This window comes from Phyllostomus hastatus, unplaced genomic scaffold (assembly GCF_019186645.2).
Source record: "Phyllostomus hastatus isolate PE091 unplaced genomic scaffold, TTU_PhHast_1.1 phas_scaffold_755, whole genome shotgun sequence".
Classification (NCBI taxonomy): domain Eukaryota; kingdom Metazoa; phylum Chordata; class Mammalia; order Chiroptera; family Phyllostomidae; genus Phyllostomus; species Phyllostomus hastatus.
Window position 1 is genome coordinate 4,285,921 of NW_025334039.1, and position 19,253 is coordinate 4,305,173.

Genomic DNA, 19,253 nt, shown 5'->3' on the forward strand with positions numbered 1-19,253 from the left:
GGTAACATTCACACATGCCAGGATTAGGGCATGGACTTACCTGTTTAGAGGCTATCATTCAACCTGCTACACCTTCTTATCCCCATCCCCCCCCGCACCCCTCCAAAAACAGAAACTCTCTTTGGAAAATACATACGTAGCAAAGCTAAGATGGGGGTGAGGGGTGGGGATTAAATTTTACATAGCGTGTCATAGATTCCACAAAAACAGACAAAACTTTATTCCTCATGAATAATGAAGCAAGCCAGCTGCAAGATACTACATCGGTTCAGCAGTTTGAATCTCAGTTCCTAAAGACAGAGGTCCCCCTGGCTGGCGTAGCTCAGTGGATTGAGCGCAGGCTGCGAACCAAAGTGTCTCAGGTTCGATTCCCAGTCAGGGTACATGCCTGGGTTGCAGGCCATGGCCCCCAGCAACCACACATTGATGTTTCTCTCTCTTTCTCTCTATTTCTCCCTCCCTTCCCTCTCTAAAAATAAGTAAATAAAATCTTTTAAAAAAATGACAGAGGGCCCTTCTCAGTTTAAATCAGTCTGGTAAGTGAAGGAGAGTGAGCCGTACTTCCCAGTATGGTTTTAGTATTTTTCAGATTCACATACTTATTGTTATGAGTTCCTCGCCCATGTCAAGTTCTAATATGAAGAAAATATTCATCTTTTTAAAAGAAAGATCATGTACATTTTTGCATTTGAAAAAATAGTCTATTAATGCCTTTTTCATCACTACTTTATATGCATTTTTATTATAGAGTTTATGTAAGGTACTGGAATTCTTCACACAAGCAAATGAACTGTTAAATTACATACTAAATCATATTTCTTTCTTCAGACTACGTGGTAATCATTTAAACACACACCGAAAAATAAAATAATGCACAGAAAGAATTTCCAAAAAGCACTAAAGATTTATAAATCAGTCTTCTTCCACCATAATGATCAGAAACATAAATGACTACGGCTCTTATGGGAAATAATAAAAATCTGCAGGAGTGTTTTACCCATTATTTGCTTTACAAAAAAGCCCCTCTGAGAACGGCAGAAGCATGACTACAGAAAAATAAACAACATTCTCTTTAATTGTGGCAGCTTGCTAGGTCTCCTCTGACCCACAACAGTTCAAAAACCATGTCACACAGACTATTTGGCCCAAAGTAGTAGAACGACAGCTCTTCAGCTCACCCAAAGCAATGTTTATTTTTCAGGAAGCCAACAAAAGACACGGATTCCTAAGTCATTTCCTCAACAACGGGGAAAAAAAACATTCAGGTCAACGTGTCTCAGAAATGTAAAATGATATTAATGAACGCGGGAGCCCTTACAGAAAACTCTCTTTGCTTACAGGTCTTCCCGGCTGCGCGGCTGCCCCTTAGGTGGATAAAAGAATTAGTAAGTACAGGCAGCCGCCTGATACAGACGGAAGGTAACGCGTTGACACTTAGCTGCGACAATTCAGGCCACGTCTATATTGAGCTAAAAGCGGCTCGTGGCAGGACTGAATAATTTCCTTAGGTCACGTGGTGGTGAGGTCAATTCTAGGGGGTTGGACAATGAACTTCCTGACTCCGTCGGACCAGTGGTGATGCCTGAGTGAGATATTTCCACCTCTCGTCGTTCAAAGGGGGTACAGCCAGCCAAGAGTACACTGTTCACCTGCATCTCCCTGCCGCCCCTTTAGAGGGAGCGGCATCTCCTTCCAGTTACCCAGGCATCAACGGTTTGAGTGCATTTTCGCTTCCTCCTCCTCCTTCCTCCCTGACGTGAGGTCCACCCTCAGCCTGGCTGTCCTCCAAGGGTCTCTGACATCAGCACCGCCACCCCTCCGGGCCCTCGTCGCTTCACTGATCCCAGACAGCAGCTCTAATTCATGACACCCCAGGTGCTCACTCTTTCCTGCTACACCAGCTATCGATGCCTTTCCCTATATGAATAATAAATGCCATATTGAGTGCTTAACACTATACAGAGCACTGTTCTAAGCCCTTTCCATACATTAGCTCAGTTAACTTTGAGTCAGTTGCTTTAATGACTCCCCCCTTCATGGAAGCAGGGGGACAGCTGAAAGTACCCGGGCATGGTCACGGCCATGTTTAAACCAGCCCTCCAGGAGACAGGTCATCCAGTTACCCCTCTCAAGGGTCCCACAGGGCTTGGCAACAGGAGACCTTTGGGTAAGAACTACGCAGCCCCAAACCATAAATGTGATTGCAACGTGTGCTTAATAGCCTTGGTATCTTGCTAAAGCTGTTTTTGCTAAGCTCTGTTCCCTGGAGAATGGAGCGGTCCTGAAGTTAGCTGGGTCCCTCATGCCCTTTTTGGGCAACCTGTTCGTGCCCGCTCACACTCCGTGTGTGACTGCTCTGACACATCCCAAGGAAATCTCTGCTTGTTCCGTTTGCCGGCGTGTAGTATCAGGAAACAGTAACCATCGTTCATATGACTGCTTTGCAAAACAAACATCACACTGTAAAAGTTAAGAATTTCAAGGTCATGAATGCAGCTGATAAGTGACAAAAGCAGGATTTGCTATGACAAAATGACAGAAGCCTCCCTGTCCTCCTCGCCCCATCCTACCCAGTCTCACCTCTGCCCCAGCATCCGGCGATCAATATGAACTACTAACGCCGGTCCGGCGGACTTCTCACTGCCTTGAAATGGGCCGAGCCCATTTCTGTCCCTCTGATTTCATAGGGCCCTGAAAGTGCCCTCCCTCCTGTTTCTGCTCACCCAGTTCTTACCTATTCTTCAAAGCTAAATCAAGTCCAGCTTCTTCCAGACAGGCTTCCCAGACTGCCCACACTTTTATTTTGTGGTTCTCTCAATTGCCGTAGCAGTCACAGTGCCCTCAACACAATTTAGGACTTAATTTGGTATCACCTTTTTCTCCCCCAAATATACTTATTTACTCAACAAAAATTTTTGAGGGCTAAAAAATTCCTTTGAAAGTTTGGATATCAGTCTAGAGGCTGAGGGCACAGCGGCGAACAGGATGCAGGAGGGTCTCAGAAAGCCAACATTTGGTGGAGGAGGACAAGGGGACAATAAATATCAGCTCTCCAGCAGAAAGTGTTTCGGAGCGAAAACAAGAGAATTCCGTGTGTTTAAAGAATAGAAAGGAGGATGGTGGGGCCAGGGCCTCACGAGCCAGCTGAGTAGCCCACGATAACAGGGCTGCTTGATGGTACCAACAAAGCTGTATAGTATGTCCAGCATTATTCAGCCTGCACTAATGCTAAGCACCGTGGGGGCATTTCAATGCTACCGGAGCATTTATAGATTCATATTAAAACTGCCTTATACAGCTGCACCCAAAGAGCATGCAATGATCTGTCTAACTGGGGAGGAGGATAACTAATCTAAACAAGTGGACTCAAAAGAATGATATTAGCTCCCTGAGTACACTGATAAAGTGAAATAATTATTAAACGTCTCCTTCTCAGACTGTTCTCTAAATAGCAGAAGAACCATGATAGAAACATCCTGATAATAAACTGCCCACAAAGTTAACCATGTTAGATGGTTGCCAGTTACATACCTCTGGGAGGAAAACTACAACAAACCAATTCCATCAACTCTCACGAGCAGAATACTTCTGAAATAACTCCGCTGCAGTGGAGAATGTCTACAGCCTTAGCCAGCATTAAAACATGCCATTGTAGATATCTGGAACCATCAAAACTTTCAAGGGACTTTCTGGTTTGCATTAGACTCGCTTAGCAATCTATACGTATTGCTGCTACATAAGAGGGAATGACTGACCTGTCATAAACCATTATCTCAAATGCAGGCTTGCTCAGTGTGCCGCCTGGCTAGGGAGTATGTTCAAAGAAAAACAAACAAAGGGATAGAAATCTGACGGCCGAGAAAAACACAGAGAGCGCGAAAGCTCCCTGCCTTATAGAAAACACAACCCTTTCAATATGGACTATTTAATCCAGATGTTTCTCTCTAGTTTAGACTCTCCTAATGCAGGAAAAGAATGTATTGAATCTTCAAGGAATGGAAAACGTAAGAAGTCCTCCTACTCTAGCTCTCAGTAGGGAAAAATCATATTCCTCCACAGAGAGAGTGATCTTACTAAAACATGAAAACGGAGAGAGCTCTCATGTAATCTAAATGGTTCCCATGACCCGGTCTAGACTCATAGCCGAATTCCTCCCGGAAGCCTCCTCTGATTGAACTCTATTATTCGCCATCTCCGGGCCACATGGAGGTTCCATGTGTGTTCTATTGGCTTTGCAGTTGTCCTCAAAGGGTTAAACTTCCTACCTAGACTGTCCACTTCTCAAGGGCAAGAAAGTTGGATTTCATTCTACCGCCACCATGGCTGGCCGCCTGGACCCTTGCGCTAACTTCCTAGAAGAGGACCGTGTTCTGCACATAGACGGGAGAGTGTTTATGTTCACGGTTCGAGATCTCCCATCAAGGAAATCTCACCTGAATGATCTAGGGCCTCGCCGATCCAGGGGCTAATTTCTTCTGGCCGTTGGCCATTTTACTGCATCTCAATTTCAACACAGAGTGGACATTCAGAATCAAATTTACTCAAGTCCACTACTAAATACCAATGTGTCATATTAACCAGTTCCGCCAGACCAAAGCCAAAGAAGGCAGTGGTCCAGATAGATAGCTTGGGGAAGGGAGGAACAATGATCTGCTTTGACTTGAATTACTAAGGGAGTTAGACAGGGCTCCTGACGGAGATTTCAGGTTCGGGAGCTTTATTAATAACGTGCTAATGCCTCCTTGGAAAGTGGATTTGCCATGTTCTTACAGAAAAATATTCAGGGAAAGCCATTTCACTTTCAACAAGGTAATATTCCCCTACTCTGTGATAATTACAGTACAGAGTGCTTTCCTCCTAGAACTCCAGCTAAGTGAAATGAAGTGGCCACACTAACGCAACCGGCACAGTACCAAAGTCAAGTCCATTCTCCAGGCTGAAGCTCAGCATCCTTCCACCACCTCTCTGCACTTTTTGCTGAAAAGCTTAAGTACAGCTATTGAATTGTATGATCCTGGGACATTTCAGAAGTTGCACATTGCGAGCACCTGGAACACAGGGACAATTTATTTAATGCATCTATTTAATGCGTTTCATTGAGCTTGGGTTTGGTGCTCAAGTTTGCAGCTCGGTCAACAGCATAGTCGATACTGATGTCAAAGCTCACAATTGAAAGAAATGTAAGTACCTTTGCACTCTGGTTTCTTTTTTTTAACCTGACATCTCTCAATCTGATGCATTCCCTTTCTGAAACTAAAGTCCTACCACCAGCTAACCAAAAAAAAAATTCAAAATAACAATGAAATTTTGGGGGGATAACAAATCCCCAAGCGAGCCAGCTAGACTCACCACCAGCAGGGACACCTTGGCTTTGGGGAATGACTTCCCAAAGCCAAGGGCAGCTCCCTCCAAGAGCTGGTGCAGCAACTCCCTGTTCACGATGTTTTCTGCTCCTTGGTGCTTCACGGTCTGCACTCACTATCTTGCTCTCCTCTGAACACAAAGTAATTTTTAGTAAAGAACAAGCTAGCAGAGAGAACAACGTGCACTCGCATGAGCTGTCCTTCATAAACAAAAGGCTACTTATCAAGAAGACTGAGCTGTAAGCGGTTTTTTCCGGCCTAACTATACCTCCCTGGATGGAATAAGGGACGTGCTCCTGGGGGGGGGGGACGCATGTGGAAGGTCAGCCAGATATGTGTAAGGAGAATCATATTTTCCTGTTTTTTTTATATGCCCATTTTGGAGCTACCTTATCATCATTCTGACTTAGCAATGGGACTCCTCCCTCTCTGTCCCCACACCTGATAAGCAGTTCAGTAATAAAAGTGTAAATGAACCAGACTGGCTCCACTTTAAAGAGAATCTGTGATGAATTCTCCCCATGATTTTTTTTAATGTGGATTTTTAATGTGTCCTTAACCTTCTGTAGAGTTGTGGGGAGTGCACATGCAGTAGGTCACATAGGGCCACAGGGCATGTCGGATTAAGAAATGCAATTTGTGGTGCGTGGGGGACGTGGCCTTGGCATTGTTCCACGTTTCTATACAGAGCTCTCTGGCCGCTCTCTGTGGAGAAGCCTGTTCTTGCCCTCCTTAGCATAAGGCGATAACTAACCCGTGTCACTGTTACATGAATGGAAATGATTTGTTCCCTGGTGGCTCTCTCTCTCTCTCTGCATGTCACAAGAATAGGAATTTAATTCAGGATAATAAATGTTACCTGTAAGAGATAAACTTTTCAATAAATTATTAGCTGGGCACCTTCTCTTAAAATATTGCATACGTGTGGTCCCGGACAACCAAAGAGAAAAAACAAACTCGGCCAATTAACTGAGCAGATTTCCATACCTGCTCCTGGGACATGAACATCAAAATAAACTTTAAAATAAACAAACAAATAAAGCTTGGATCTTAAACTGCATCTTCCACCAAGGTCTGGGCTAAGCGAAGTGACAGGCCCAAGGTCACAAAGTCATTGACAGGGCATCTGCCCCGCCTAGGAAATACTGCAGCACCAGACCGCTGTTTACATTGGCCCTTTGGGGTAGGATGTGGCATCTGACTGACTCTCCTTTGGAGGAGATACAAGTTCTTTATCCTCACGGGCACTAAAATAGGTCAGCAGATATCACTCAAAACAGATCCAGACTCTTACATCTGGGAGGCAATGGGTTAAAGGGAAGGACTGAATTTTGGAATCAGTCACCGGATACAAAGCCTGGGTGACTGGGGGAATCCAGAACACCTCACCTGCCAACCAACGACGCAAAGTGGTGTAAAAAAGAAGTTTCAGTATGTTTTTGTTTTTTAATTAAAAAAAAAAACACAGGAACAGATCAATGCTAATATTAAAACTCTGTCACACATCCAAAACGTCCTTTATACCCGCAGCCTCTCAGAAAAATCCTACAAGCAGCCCAGCTATCTTCAGCGTCAAGACCCACTGGGATGAATTTTCACAGCCCTGCTTGCACTTCTCAACCCCACTCGCATCCCCCCAGCAGCACTACCAAAAAAGTCCCGAATTGCTCTGCTACACTTTTCCAAGGAGCAGCGTCTGGGTTCTGAGGGGCTGGGGGCGAGGCCTGGGAGAAGGCGGGGGGCAGAGGAGTGTCAGGACGAGTGTGAGAGCGCGAGGCACGGACACGGACCGTCACTAGGAACCCTCTCCCCGCGGAGAATGCCCAGCCTACCCACTGCAGGGGAGCCCCGCCGCCAGTCCTCCCCGCGCTCTCTCCGCAGGATCGCCCTGCAGGCTCTCCTCGTCCCTGCGTGATCGCCCCCGCGCGGGGGAAATGCCCAGCTTTCGGTGGTTCCAAAAGCGGGCGATCTGTTCCCGTCCCGAAGAAGGGGGCTGGTACAGGGGTCTGCACTCTCTCCTTCCCCGGCTCTCTGCACCCCTCCTTCCCGCTACCTTTGTCCTGGGCTCTCTAGCCGAGGTGGCCCGCCCTGCTGACTCCCCACAGCACCCCCAGTCTCGCCGTCTCCACGCCCCCGGCTTCCTGCTGCGCTCACCTCGGCTCGCGCCCGCGCTGGTGGCGGTAGAGTTCCCGCAGCCCATCGCACCGCCGGCTGGAGAAGCGGCGCTGGAAGCAAGCAGCTGCAGGTCCTGGGGGCGGAGACGGAGACGGAGGGTGGTGCGTCCCGAGCGGGAGGCCGGAGCGGCGCGAGCGGTGGCGAGGGGCGCTCGGGGGCCGCCCCCTCCTGCCGCCCACGCGCACCGGCCAGGGCGTGGCGGAAACCACCGAGCACCCTAGCCCTCGCCCGGCTCCGGGACCCACCGGGCCCACCCGTCACCTCGGCAACCGCGGCGCCGGCCAATCCGCAGCCTCCTACGGGCTCCTTGGCCAGGCATTGGTAATCATTAAGAGGGGGCGGGAGTTTAAAGGGTTGGGGGCCAGGGCTAGGCTGAGAGGTGTGACCCGCGCGGGCGCGGGGCTGTGTCATAGGAGCCCAAGATCCTCATCTGCTCGCCCTGCACAACCTCTTTGCCTTCTCTTTTTCTTCCCCACTTTCCCTCCTCCTCCAGGATGTGGGGAGCAGAGGAAGTGGCAGGGAACACCTGTTTTGCGTACAGTGGGAGGTCAATAGATGTTATTGACTAAATAGTGTTCAGATCTGAAGCTAAACTGAAATTCATTTCTGCTTTAACAGAAAGCTAATGCATCTCTCTGCCCCGCTGTTCACACTGGCTAATAATATAAATATCCCCCACATTGGTCATGTTAACTTACTCCACTTTAAAATAAATGCCACAATTTTGATAATCTGGGTCCGGGACCTCCCCTCGGAGTTAATGGCCAAACTGTGAATTTACAGGGTGCCCTTCAACCTAATAGTTGGGCAAGAGCTACTGGAGTCAGATTGTCTGAGTTAAAATCCCTGCTCTGCCCCTCCTGACCTCAGCACAGTCACTTAACCCATTAGCATAGGGGTTGTTCTACCTGTAAAATGGCAATAATAACTCAGCCGCACATGTAAAGACCTAACACGGTGCCTGACCCTAAATAAATGCCAGGTATTCTTTTTCTTAAATCTATTAGAAGTGAACACTAATTCCCCGAAGGTAGGGACTAGCTGATTTATCATAATGTCCTGGCTCATAGTACAGGCTCAGTAAATGTTTTGTGAGATGAATTCAAGCCAGAAGTTAAATCTCTGTTTTAAATCCATCTAATATTTATAGAGAGCCTAGCCTGTGGCAAGTTTTTTTGTGACAGTTAAGTCCCAAGGATACAGGTATGTGGGGACTAGTCAATTAATTACAATATAGCAGGGGTGTTTCCAGAGGGCTGCTGTAGGGGTGCTATAGGGGGATCTGCACTTTCTAACGCAGGACTCCAGCCCTAGGACACTTACGAGAAAGAAAAAACAGACCGAGACATCCAGGACCGGGCCTGACCCAGCAAGGCCTTTATGTTCTCCCTTTAAGCACAGTTGCACACACACCAGCATTAGACAAGGCCACTCGGTCATCTTGTCTAAGTGTGACAAGAACAAAGTCACTGGTGAACCACAGAAACCCCAAATGCCGCCCAGTCCTGGCTCACATGAATAACGCTGCAATACTTGCTTACCAGTCACAGCTCTAGCCTCATTCAATCCTTCCTGCCTTACAGACGAGATTCATTAAGAATATTCCATCACCAAATTGCCCCTGCTTCCTGACAATGTCCAATTCAGGGGGGAAATAAGTGGGGGGGGAGGCTTTTTTAAACCTTAATCAAAATCACCTGACTCAAACCCAAACCTGTAAGTTCCTCTCTAACACCCCGTTACTGAGCTACCTCTTGGTCCCCGACTGTGTGCATCATCTCTTACTGCAATGAGGAATAAACCCAGCTTGTTCAACTACCAGCGCGTTCTTGGTGGCCTTTGGCTGGAAGATGTCGACCCTCGCAAATCACATGTACTCTGCTATATAAGGTTGATAGGATGTGTTATCTCTCCATTTTTTCAACAAACACTATCTCCTTCTCCTTCGTGCCAGCCACTTTTCCAAATGCTTGAGATACCGCAGTGAACCAGCCACAGAGGAAAAATCTAAAGGGAGCAGACAGATCAAAGTCAAACAAAAGATAATTCCAGATACTATAAGCTCAATGGGGGAAAAAAAATAACGTCGGGTGAATAGGTGACTGGGATAGAGGGAGAGATGCTATTTCAGGCAGAATCGTCGGGAAAGGGCTCTCAGAGAACAGGGCATTTTAGCTGAGTTCTGGACCGGAGCCAATCCGATGGGAAGACCGAGGAAGGAGCACTTCGGATGGAGGCAAAGGCAAGCACGAAAGCCCTGCAGCAGGAACGTGCTGGGCGTGTTTCGTAAACAGAAAGGGGTCAGGATGGCTGGGCTAACGCAGCGATGGAGAGAGGGTAGATGGAGACGTAGGCCAGCTCACACTGGGCAGGGTGGGCTTCGTCAGGAGTCAGCACCTTACAGAAGGGCAATGCAAAGTCACTTGACCAGGCAGCGTACGATAAGCTCCTAGCAACGTGTCGGGCATGTAATAAGCGCCCCATGAGCAGCAGCCTCTCTCCCTGCTATGGAGTGAAAGAGTAATCTGGTATTTCTTTTTTCCTTTTTAGGACTTTGTTTTACTTTATAGACAACAGTTGATTGCCTTTGGGTGTTTTCAAGAAACAGTGATTCAAAAGAAAATTATGAATGCCTGCCTCGTTTCCTGACTGGTCAATTTTAGCTTTTTTCTCTGCGCCCGTTGAATCATAACACTTGCTGTGGTTCTCATTCTTCCAACGAGAGCTGGTGTGGTGTGAAGGCGAGAGGTGTGTGACTGAAATTGGTCTGATAAGAAGAAGAAAGCAGGAGGCAAGAGAACATGGACCTAAATAAGTCTCAAGGTTCTTGATTTTTCTTCCATAAAAGTCTCCCTACAGAAGTTTACCCGCCTGAGTTTCATTTTTGTGTTTCTTTGATTCGCCATTGACACGCGGCAAGGTGACGGCCTCAGCTCTGAGTAACGCATCCACGCATCCACACGCCACAATCTCAGCAACAGAAAGGGGCCTTTTGCCCTTCCTGTCCCTTTTTAAAGCCAGGACACTCCCTCTCCCAGCTCATTGGCCAGAATTGGGTCACACTCCTCCTCCTGATCCAACCACTGAGAAGGTAAATAGGATGGTTGTAATTGGCTCTGGTAAGTTACACTTTACCCCTCAGTCAGGACAGGGAGTACAAGATAGACACCTGAACACAACTGGGGCTTTGCTGCCCCCCTCCAAAAAAAGAGGGATGGGAATAATTAACATCTATTTCAGTAGTTTAATAGATACACAAATGTGCACCAATATTTAGTTGTGTTCTGGATTAGCCTTTCTACCCCCCTCGAAGATGGGCATGGACATATGACTAGCTTTGGCCAATGAAATACAAGTAAAAGTAAAATATGACTTAGAGGCTCTGTGAGTTCTGGTCTGCTGGGAGTCAGGCGTCAGGAATGCAACAGATTTATTATGGGTAATGCTTGAAAGGTACAGGGGAAAGAGATCAGAAGCAGGCTGGGAAAGCCTTCAGGCCGCATGGCAGATCTGACACCCGTTGGGCAAATGAGAAGAGAGTTACATAAGGAGGACTGGGCAGGAAGAAGTTCTGGCTGCGGCGCAGGTCTGAGGAAGCCTTGGCCAAGGCCAACGGGAACTTCAAATGCAGATTGCCTGTAAGGGTAAGAGTAGCTCCAGGTTGTGGGGAGATGGCCAGGCCCTAGGAACCACGCTGGGCTGCCAGCTGCCCAGAGAGATCTTGACCTGGAGCAGGACACAGCAGCAGATCCTGAAAGTTCCAATAGCTGGGGGCTGTGTGCGAACTCCACCGCTCATAGCAGGTTCTCTCTTAAATGGAGATCTGAGCCCTGGCTGGCATAGCTCAGTGGATTGAGCGCGGGCTGCGAACCAAAGTGTCGCAGGTTCGATTCCCAGTCAGGGTACATGCCTGGGTTGCAGGCCGTGACCCCCCGCAACCGCACATTTGATGTTTCTGTCTCTCTCTCTCTCTCTCTCTCTCTCTCTCTCTCTGTCTCTCTCTCTCTTTCTCCCTCCCCCTCACTTCCCCCTCTAAAAATAAATAAATAAAATCTTAAAAAAAACAAAAAACAAAAAAACGGAGATCTGAGCAGCATGTCTCTAAGCCTGCTGCACAAGGAGGAGCTCTTGATCTCAAATGCCAGATTATCCAGCTGCAAGGACCGTAGAAGCACAGGCGGAGGAGTTGCATCCTCCATCAGCCTGGATTCCTAAGTCACTACATCAGGCAGGTCCCCACCCACAGCCACACTGGTCCTGCAACATGAGCAAGAAGAAACTTCTGTGGTGTCTAAGCCACCGGGATGTTAAGATTGTGCTATCATAACATGCCCTGTCGTGTCAGATCAAAGCATAGTTTTTCACACCCTGTCATAACACAAATACAGCAGTGACCCGTGTCTGCTACAGGACACGCATTCAGATGCATTGGCATAAAGCTGGCCACGGTATTTTCTTGTGGTGGTTTTAATCTCACAGCTGTGGCTGTGTCCCCTTTTGCCCTCCCAGAGAGTTTATTTTTCTTTATCTCTTGATTTGACTTGTGATAGATTTGTCCATTTTATCAGAGTTTGCTGAACCCGCTGGTAATTTTTTTTTACTATCTTTGTTGTTTTATTTTCAGTTCATTTATTTCCAGTCCTCATCTTTATTATTTTCTTCTTTCTAATTTCTTTGCGTTTACTCTGTAATAACTTCTTGAGTTAAACACCAAACTCATTTACATCTTTCTTTCTTCCAAATATTGCTTGTGCTGGCTCCCCAAAGTATTGATATTTAGTGTTTTCACTGTCATTCAGTCATAAATACTTTATAACTGCCATTACCTATTAATCCAGGAATCAGTAAGAACTTTTTTGTTTCCAAATGCATTTCTTTCAAAAAGGTATTAACATTTTTACTATCGATTTCAATCTGTCTTGGAGAGAATTATCACTATGAAAGTGGTGATTTGAAATATATTGGGACTTCCCTTTTCATTCTCCTTATTTAATATTTAGGCATGGTCTACAACATTTTCTTATGGGTTATGCTACTTATTCAGACCATAAATGACATTTTTAAACAGACGACATTGACTGTATGTATTTCATATCTTCCCGAAGGGACCACCAGCTCATTGAGCACAGAGATGGGGTCCCACACTCTCTATTTCCTGACTGCACTGTGAGAGCACTTGTGTGTGAGTGTTCGTGGAGAAGGGTGAGGGGAAGAGAAAGAAAATCTTTGTAAAAACATTTTTTGAGCCCAACTGCCATTATTAATCCCAGGGCTGGTTTTTTCAGAAAAACTTACATCATCTTTTTGAAAGCAATAATAATACATGTTTGAGCTGTTAGTCAAACAAGGTTCAGGCACATTGCTAATTAAGTATGTTGCATGGATCATCTCATATAACCCTCGTGAGGAGCTTAAAGGGTAGGTTTTGTTGGTCGGTTCACAGACGTAATAGGAAGGCTAGGAACCCAACCTGGGAAGCAGTCAAGAAGCAAGAGAGACTGGGCCATGGGGACCAATGCAGCCCTGGTGCACTGCGCCTGTCCACTGGTGCCACTGTACCTGCCCTGCCCTTACCCACCACTGTCACTGTCACATGCCCAGCCCCACCCTCACTTACCTACGTGGCACTCTGTCTAGATTCAAAACCCGAGGAGGGAAGATCCAAGGTCGGATGCTGTGTAGACTCAGTGAGAGAAAGATGCTCTCCTCCCTTCGGTTGAGAAAGGGGTGGGAGTCCTCTTAAACAGGAGGTGATTTCCCCAAACCTTGAGAGAGGGTCCACTTTCTGAGTCACTTAAAAAGACAGTTATCGCCATGGCTGGCGTAGCTCAGTGGAGTGAGTGTAGGCTGTGAACCAAAGGGTCTCAGGTTTGATTCCCAGTCAGGGCACATGCCTGGGTTGTGGGCCAGGTCCCCAATGGGGGCCATGTGAGAAGCAACCACACACTGATGTTTCTCTCTCTCTCTCTTTCTCCCTCCCTTCCCCTCTCTAAAAATTAAATAAATAAATCTTTTTTTAAAAAAGGCGGTTATCCACTATAACAAATATAGCGTCTGATGGAAGAACGTCAAATCCAAGGCTCTCACTTGAGAGTGAGGAAGAGAGCGAAGAGATCTTGCTCACCACTGCTTTTTAGTTAGCAGAGCAAGAACTTGAACCCATGGCTTCTCATTTCCTGTCCAACTCTCTTGATGATACTGCTCTGCCTCTTTCATCCTGAAAGACAGACTGGAGTGGTGGCATCTCCTTGACTTATCTTCCCTTGTGGATATCATTCCTCCTTTGGGAGGATGACAAAGGCCAACTTCGGGGCCTCAAATAATCATCAGACTTAGAGGCAGCTTTGGTTCTAAAAACCTAGAGTTTGCTGACACTCCAAGAGTGGCTGCCTGGGGAGGCTGCGTTGGAAAGTACGTAGCAGGGAGCCTCATCGTGGGTAGGAGAGACGGATAGCCACGTTTTGTTTTGTTTTTTTCTTGGCGCCTGGCCACAGGCATACTCCCTGGAGTGGAAGCTCGGCCTCAGTGGCTGCCACACACCCGCTCCGCCGCCCTACCACTTTCGGGGCATTCTGACCTCTCTGGCCCTCGGTTCCCTCCCTTTCCTGTTCAGATCAACCAAGAGCAGACCTGAGCTTCCAAGAGAAACTTTACTAGGAAAACAAGAGAGAATAGCACCTACACAGTAACTTTTTAGTATAGACAAGGATAAATTTACACAACTTATTCTAACTATGAGATTACCAGGAGTCCAAAATTACATCTTCCCAGGCCGAAGGCCATTTCCCCCCTGACCCCCCCCCACCCCCCACTCCGGCATCCCTCTGCTTGGCTGGAGTAGCTGAAACAGGAATTCCTGTCCTCCGCTGTCCTGATGCAGCAGATGGGCATGCCCAGATGGAGAGTGCTTCCAGGCTCCCGTGTTGCCTATCAACCCCCTCACCCTTGGGTGAGATTTGGCAGAAGCAAAACAAGAAAACATTGGCTCACAGAACTGATATGTACAGAGGCCAGGACAGCCCCAGCTGTGCTTTAACACGATACCGAAAGTCATCAGGACTTTCGCACCAGCGAAAGCCTCGCTTTCGACTCAGCCTCGCACCATCTCTCAGCTCAGCCCCTTTCTTGGGTCCCACCTGGTGACTCCCGCTGGCGTCAAACTCTCCATATCATGATGGCAAGACGGCTACAGCAGCTCCTCTTGAGGGTGCTCAAGTTCAAAGCCAAAGAGCAAGCTCAGGCATCTTTTCTGGCAGTTCCTGCTAAATTCCCGACAGACAGTCGTTCCGACAGAGCCAGGGCGATCTGATTGGTCAGGCTTGTCCCACCCCTATCACTGCATCCAGACCGCAGGGACTAAGGGAGGAAGAGGAAGAGGAGAGCTTGGTCAGGCATCAAGGCTGGCTCCCCTTCCCTTTCCACTCCCTGCACTAAAGAGTGCCTTTTCAGGGTGTGAATCTGATCAGGTCACACACAACCTGCTCCCACCCCCCCGAATCCTCCTGAGGATCTTCAAGAACTTCCCATTACTCTTTTGATCAAGACAAAACTCCTAACCTTGGTTTGCTAGGTCTGACCTCCACCCACCTCCCCTTCTTTAGTGTCTTCTTCAAGTCAGGTCTTTCCCACCAGTACGCCTTTGCACTGACCACCCTGTGCCTGGAGCACTCTTTTCTCTCCTCTGCCTGATTAATTCCTGCTTGACTTTCAAACTTCGCAAAGTATTACTTCTTCAGAGAAGCCTCGTCTCCCCTGTCTGATGAGTTTAAATTTCCCTGTTACACAGCCTCTCCGTCCTCAAAGCAGTTGTCACGGTTGCAGCCCTAGGTTTCGATGTGGTTCTTAGCATAACACCTGTCTCTCCCCCTGGGCTATCCATTCATTAACGCAGAGATCAGGCCTGGTTTGGCTTCCTCGTCGTCTCTCCAGCACCTGGCTTGGTGTTTGGGCCAAAGCAGGAGCCCAGGGGTGTGTGTGAGCACCCATCTGTGCCGCCACGTTGCTGACGCTCTAAAGAAGGAGACAGACCAAAAAAAAAAGGAAAAAGCCCCAAAACAACAGTTTGGGCAAGTGCAACGAAGATATATAGTCAACCGACATAACAGGCGGAGATTAAAACGTAAGTGGAGAAGCCACTTAGATGGTGATGTGACATTTTAGGTGACACCTGAGGGTAGGAAGATGCTGGCATCTGGGCTTGGTGTTTCAGATAGGGCCACCTCAGGGCGCCGAGACTCGGGCTTACAGCCAGCGAACGGGCGGAGCCCCACGGTGAAGAGCCAAGTGTGCTAAGCAAACCTCCTAGAACTTCAGAGCCAGAGAGGGTCCCAGGGATTGTGGTCCCGTGTCCCACCATCAGGTGTCTGGCGAAACCCCACTTTAGAGCTCACACAATGTGTCTCCTTCATTCTGTCTAGGTCGATGCCTAATTCATGTGCCATTTTTAAAGGGGAGGGGGCGGCGGCTGAAGCCAAACGTAGGCACGTGACTCCAATCTCCTTGTGAAACATTGTTTTCCCTCACCAGTCACTGCCAGCCCTCACAATTGGGTGTTACTACATCTTTTAAATTGACATTAATGTCCACATAACATAAACATACAATTTTAAACTGTCCGACTTGGTGGCATTTAGCATTTGCAATGTCGTGCAGTCTTCTCCACTGTCTGGTTCCAAACCCTTTTCATCGCCCCAAGAAGGAGCTTTGCACCCATGGGAGCGGTCACTCCCCATTCCCCACCCTCATTCTCAGGCCCTGGCAACCACCCATCTGCTTTCTGTCTCCATGTGTTTGCCTATTCTGAGTATTTCACATAAATGGAGATGTTATTACATTCTGTTTCATTTTTTATCCTTACCCGAGGACATTTTTTCATTGCTTTTAGAGAGAGAGGAAAGTGGAGACGAAGGGAGAGAGAGAAATATTGATGTGAAAGAGGAACATTGATGTGTTGCCTCTCACAGGCACCCAGACTGGGTGGCGATGGTGTAGCACCTGAATCGGGGATTGAACCCACAACCTTTTGGTTATGGGAGGATGCTCCAACCAGCTGAGCTGCATCCACCAGGCAGGTGTTGCTGCATTTTAAACCGGGGTCTATTCCACTGTACTTTGACGTGATCAAAGCTGGTACATTGCTCTGTGCTCCCGTGAACTTGCAGACTGACTAGATCTGACTGAGATCTAGCATGAAAGGTTTTACCCAAGTCCATGGTTATTTACAACAGTGAGCAGAAACCAGAAACAGCTCCCTAGCAGGCAGGTGACAAACGTGTTCCCCGTTGCCTAACGAGCACCGTGATGAATGTTTAATAGACACATAAAATAAATAGTGTTACTCCTTTTCTCTGAAGCAGCCTTCTTAGTAAACATCCTCTTTCCTTCAGGGAATCGTGAGCACCTTCCCTGGGTAGCTGAACATTCAGGATCTGAAAAACATCCGTTATCCTGAGCAGCGGGGACAAGCTTGCCCTGATGAATCGAGAGATCAAGCTAGAATTCAAGCCATAACCTGGACGTAACATGCCTGAAATTCTTTTTTGTTTATGTGGGTTTTTTTATGTATCTTTTTGGGGATTTGAAACATGGTTGAATCATCTTGACAGCTTCAGAAAAAAACAGGCAGAGAGGCACTCTCAGTGTTACATATTCATTTACAAATTTAATGCTACACTTGTAAATGCCCTTTTATGTAAATCAAATTTAAGATTGAGTATTTCAAATTATAAAATGTGGCCCTGCCCGGGTAGCTCAGTCGGTTAGAGCGTCATTCCCCATACGCTGAGGTTGTGGGTTTGATCCCTGGTCAGGGAACATACAAGGATCAACCAATGAATGCATAAATAAGTGGAACAACAAATTCACGTTTCTCTCTCTCTCTCCTTCTCTCTCTCCCCCTCTCCCCTCCCTTCCTCTTTCTCTAAAATCAATAAGTAAATTTTTTAAATTATAAAACACTACCAAACCTTTGGGAAACCCGGGAGTGACAGTTTAGATTCATATTTATGAAGTCTCCGTTGCAACAGACTGTTTAAGTTTAATTTTTAAAGATTGGATTTTAACAGCTCCATACTTGTTTCTCTAAAAAGGAAAATAAAAGGAAGCTTGATCCTGAAGTTCTGAAATCTACATTTCTCCCAAAAAGTCCTTTTCCTCCAAAGGAATTCCTCTCCCGGCCAGATTATTGTTTCATAGACTGCTTTAAATAAAACCAAGTGAGGTACATTCTCACCCCTTGTGATTGCCTGGCAAATGTATTTGAAAGCCAAAGCGATATAGTCCAATGTGCTAAAGACACTTTTTCTTCAGTTACAACACCATCATTTCCAAGTGCATTGGCTAGTTGCGGAGATTAGTCAAGCCTTTATGCTAGAATCTGAAAAATTTGGCTGATGCAGCTGGACTGTCAATATCAAGTCTAAATTTAGTTGCTAATTGGCCTATCAAATGGCTTCGTTGCCATGACTAACTAAACAATATACATAAATGGTTACGATGAAATTGCTTGGAAAAGGAAGAGAAAACTGGAAGGTGAAAAGGGGACATTTAATCATTAGCTAAAGCGCAAGGAATCTGGACTCCTGTGTCCGGACTTGAAGGGATTTCTGAAGGATGCGACTCCCAAATGCGGGCCCTTCCCTAGAGGAAGCTCTGTCAGGGTTCAGAGAGATAACGAGGGATGTTGTTTTCTGCTTTTAAATGCTTCAGTAGGTGCTGTGGCTCCTAGCTTGAAGATCTTAGTGTGATCTCGGGTACCGTGTCTCCAGCTAGAAACTCTAGACTGAAGCTGTGTTCTGAATCCCAATTTCTTACAGACTTTCAGTCCACCCACCCCACATTTTCGGGTCTCCCCCATAACTGACTGGCTCCACCCCCACCAGGAATCAGAGGTCTGGCTACCGTGCTCTGTTTAACGCCGCAGAGATTTCAGTTTCTACATGTCTTCGTGATAACCCTGATGAACACTCTTATTATGTTTGAGACGGAACAGCAAAAAGTTGAAGGCTTGGGACTTCGGAGCCAGGCAGATATGGTGTCAACTCCCGATTGTTTACCACTGAAAACTCTAAAGCCCCCCAACCTCTTGAAGCCTACGAGACGGCCTGAATCATCTAAACTACAGGCTGCGCAGATTCTAGAGCCAGACAACCCGGGCGAGAATTCAAATTCACCGCTGACTACCAAGCTGCCGAGTCATTTTCTCTGCCTCGGTTCCTTTGTTTGTAAAAAAGGAAAGACAATAGTACCTAATTGGAAGGTTGCCCTGAGAATTCAATGAGCTAATATATGCAAATCCCTTCAGCAATGTGGGTCGCAGGGAAGACTTTGATCTCCAGGCCCTGCCTTGCTCCACACCTACCCCATTCCCCCTTCCCCCCCACCACGCCTAACCCATGCTCTTTGTAGTTATCTCTGATGACTGTTTTCTTCCTGGGCCAGGCCCTCTGTCAGGCTGTCACAGGAGGGGTAATAAGCTCTTTCTGAGTCTTTGGGGGCCTTGATGGTCTTTAGCGCAAAACAGTGTGCACGCCAAAGTGACACCTTCTGGGAAGGCTTGTTCTGAAGCCCTTCGCTTCCTCTGCAAGTCTCCTCCTCTTTTCCGGGGAAGAAATGATTCCTCCTCCTCCCCGCACACTTCAGGCACACTTGTGACCGCGCTGTATCTTTGTGTCTTGTTTACCTCTGTCCCCCCAACACACACCATCGTCACTAGCA

At 47.1% G+C, this 19,253-nt stretch overlaps 1 protein-coding gene across 2 annotated transcripts in view; it reads right to left on the minus strand.

Annotated features, from left to right (window-relative positions):
- The window catches only part of CUNH12orf75 (chromosome unknown C12orf75 homolog), a 38,757-nt gene extending 30,820 nt beyond the window's left edge, over positions 1 to 7,937 (minus strand). Inside the window, exon 1 of one of the 2 annotated variants that reach the window (XM_045826542.1) lies at positions 7,518 to 7,937. In XM_045826542.1, coding sequence (XP_045682498.1) covers positions 7,518 to 7,563 — 46 coding nt within the window. In that variant the 5' untranslated portion in view covers positions 7,564 to 7,937. The remainder of the gene's footprint in view (positions 1 to 7,517) is intronic. The other variant, XM_045826543.1, reaches the window with a different exon arrangement.
- Positions 7,938 to 19,253: the final 11,316 nt, after the last annotated feature.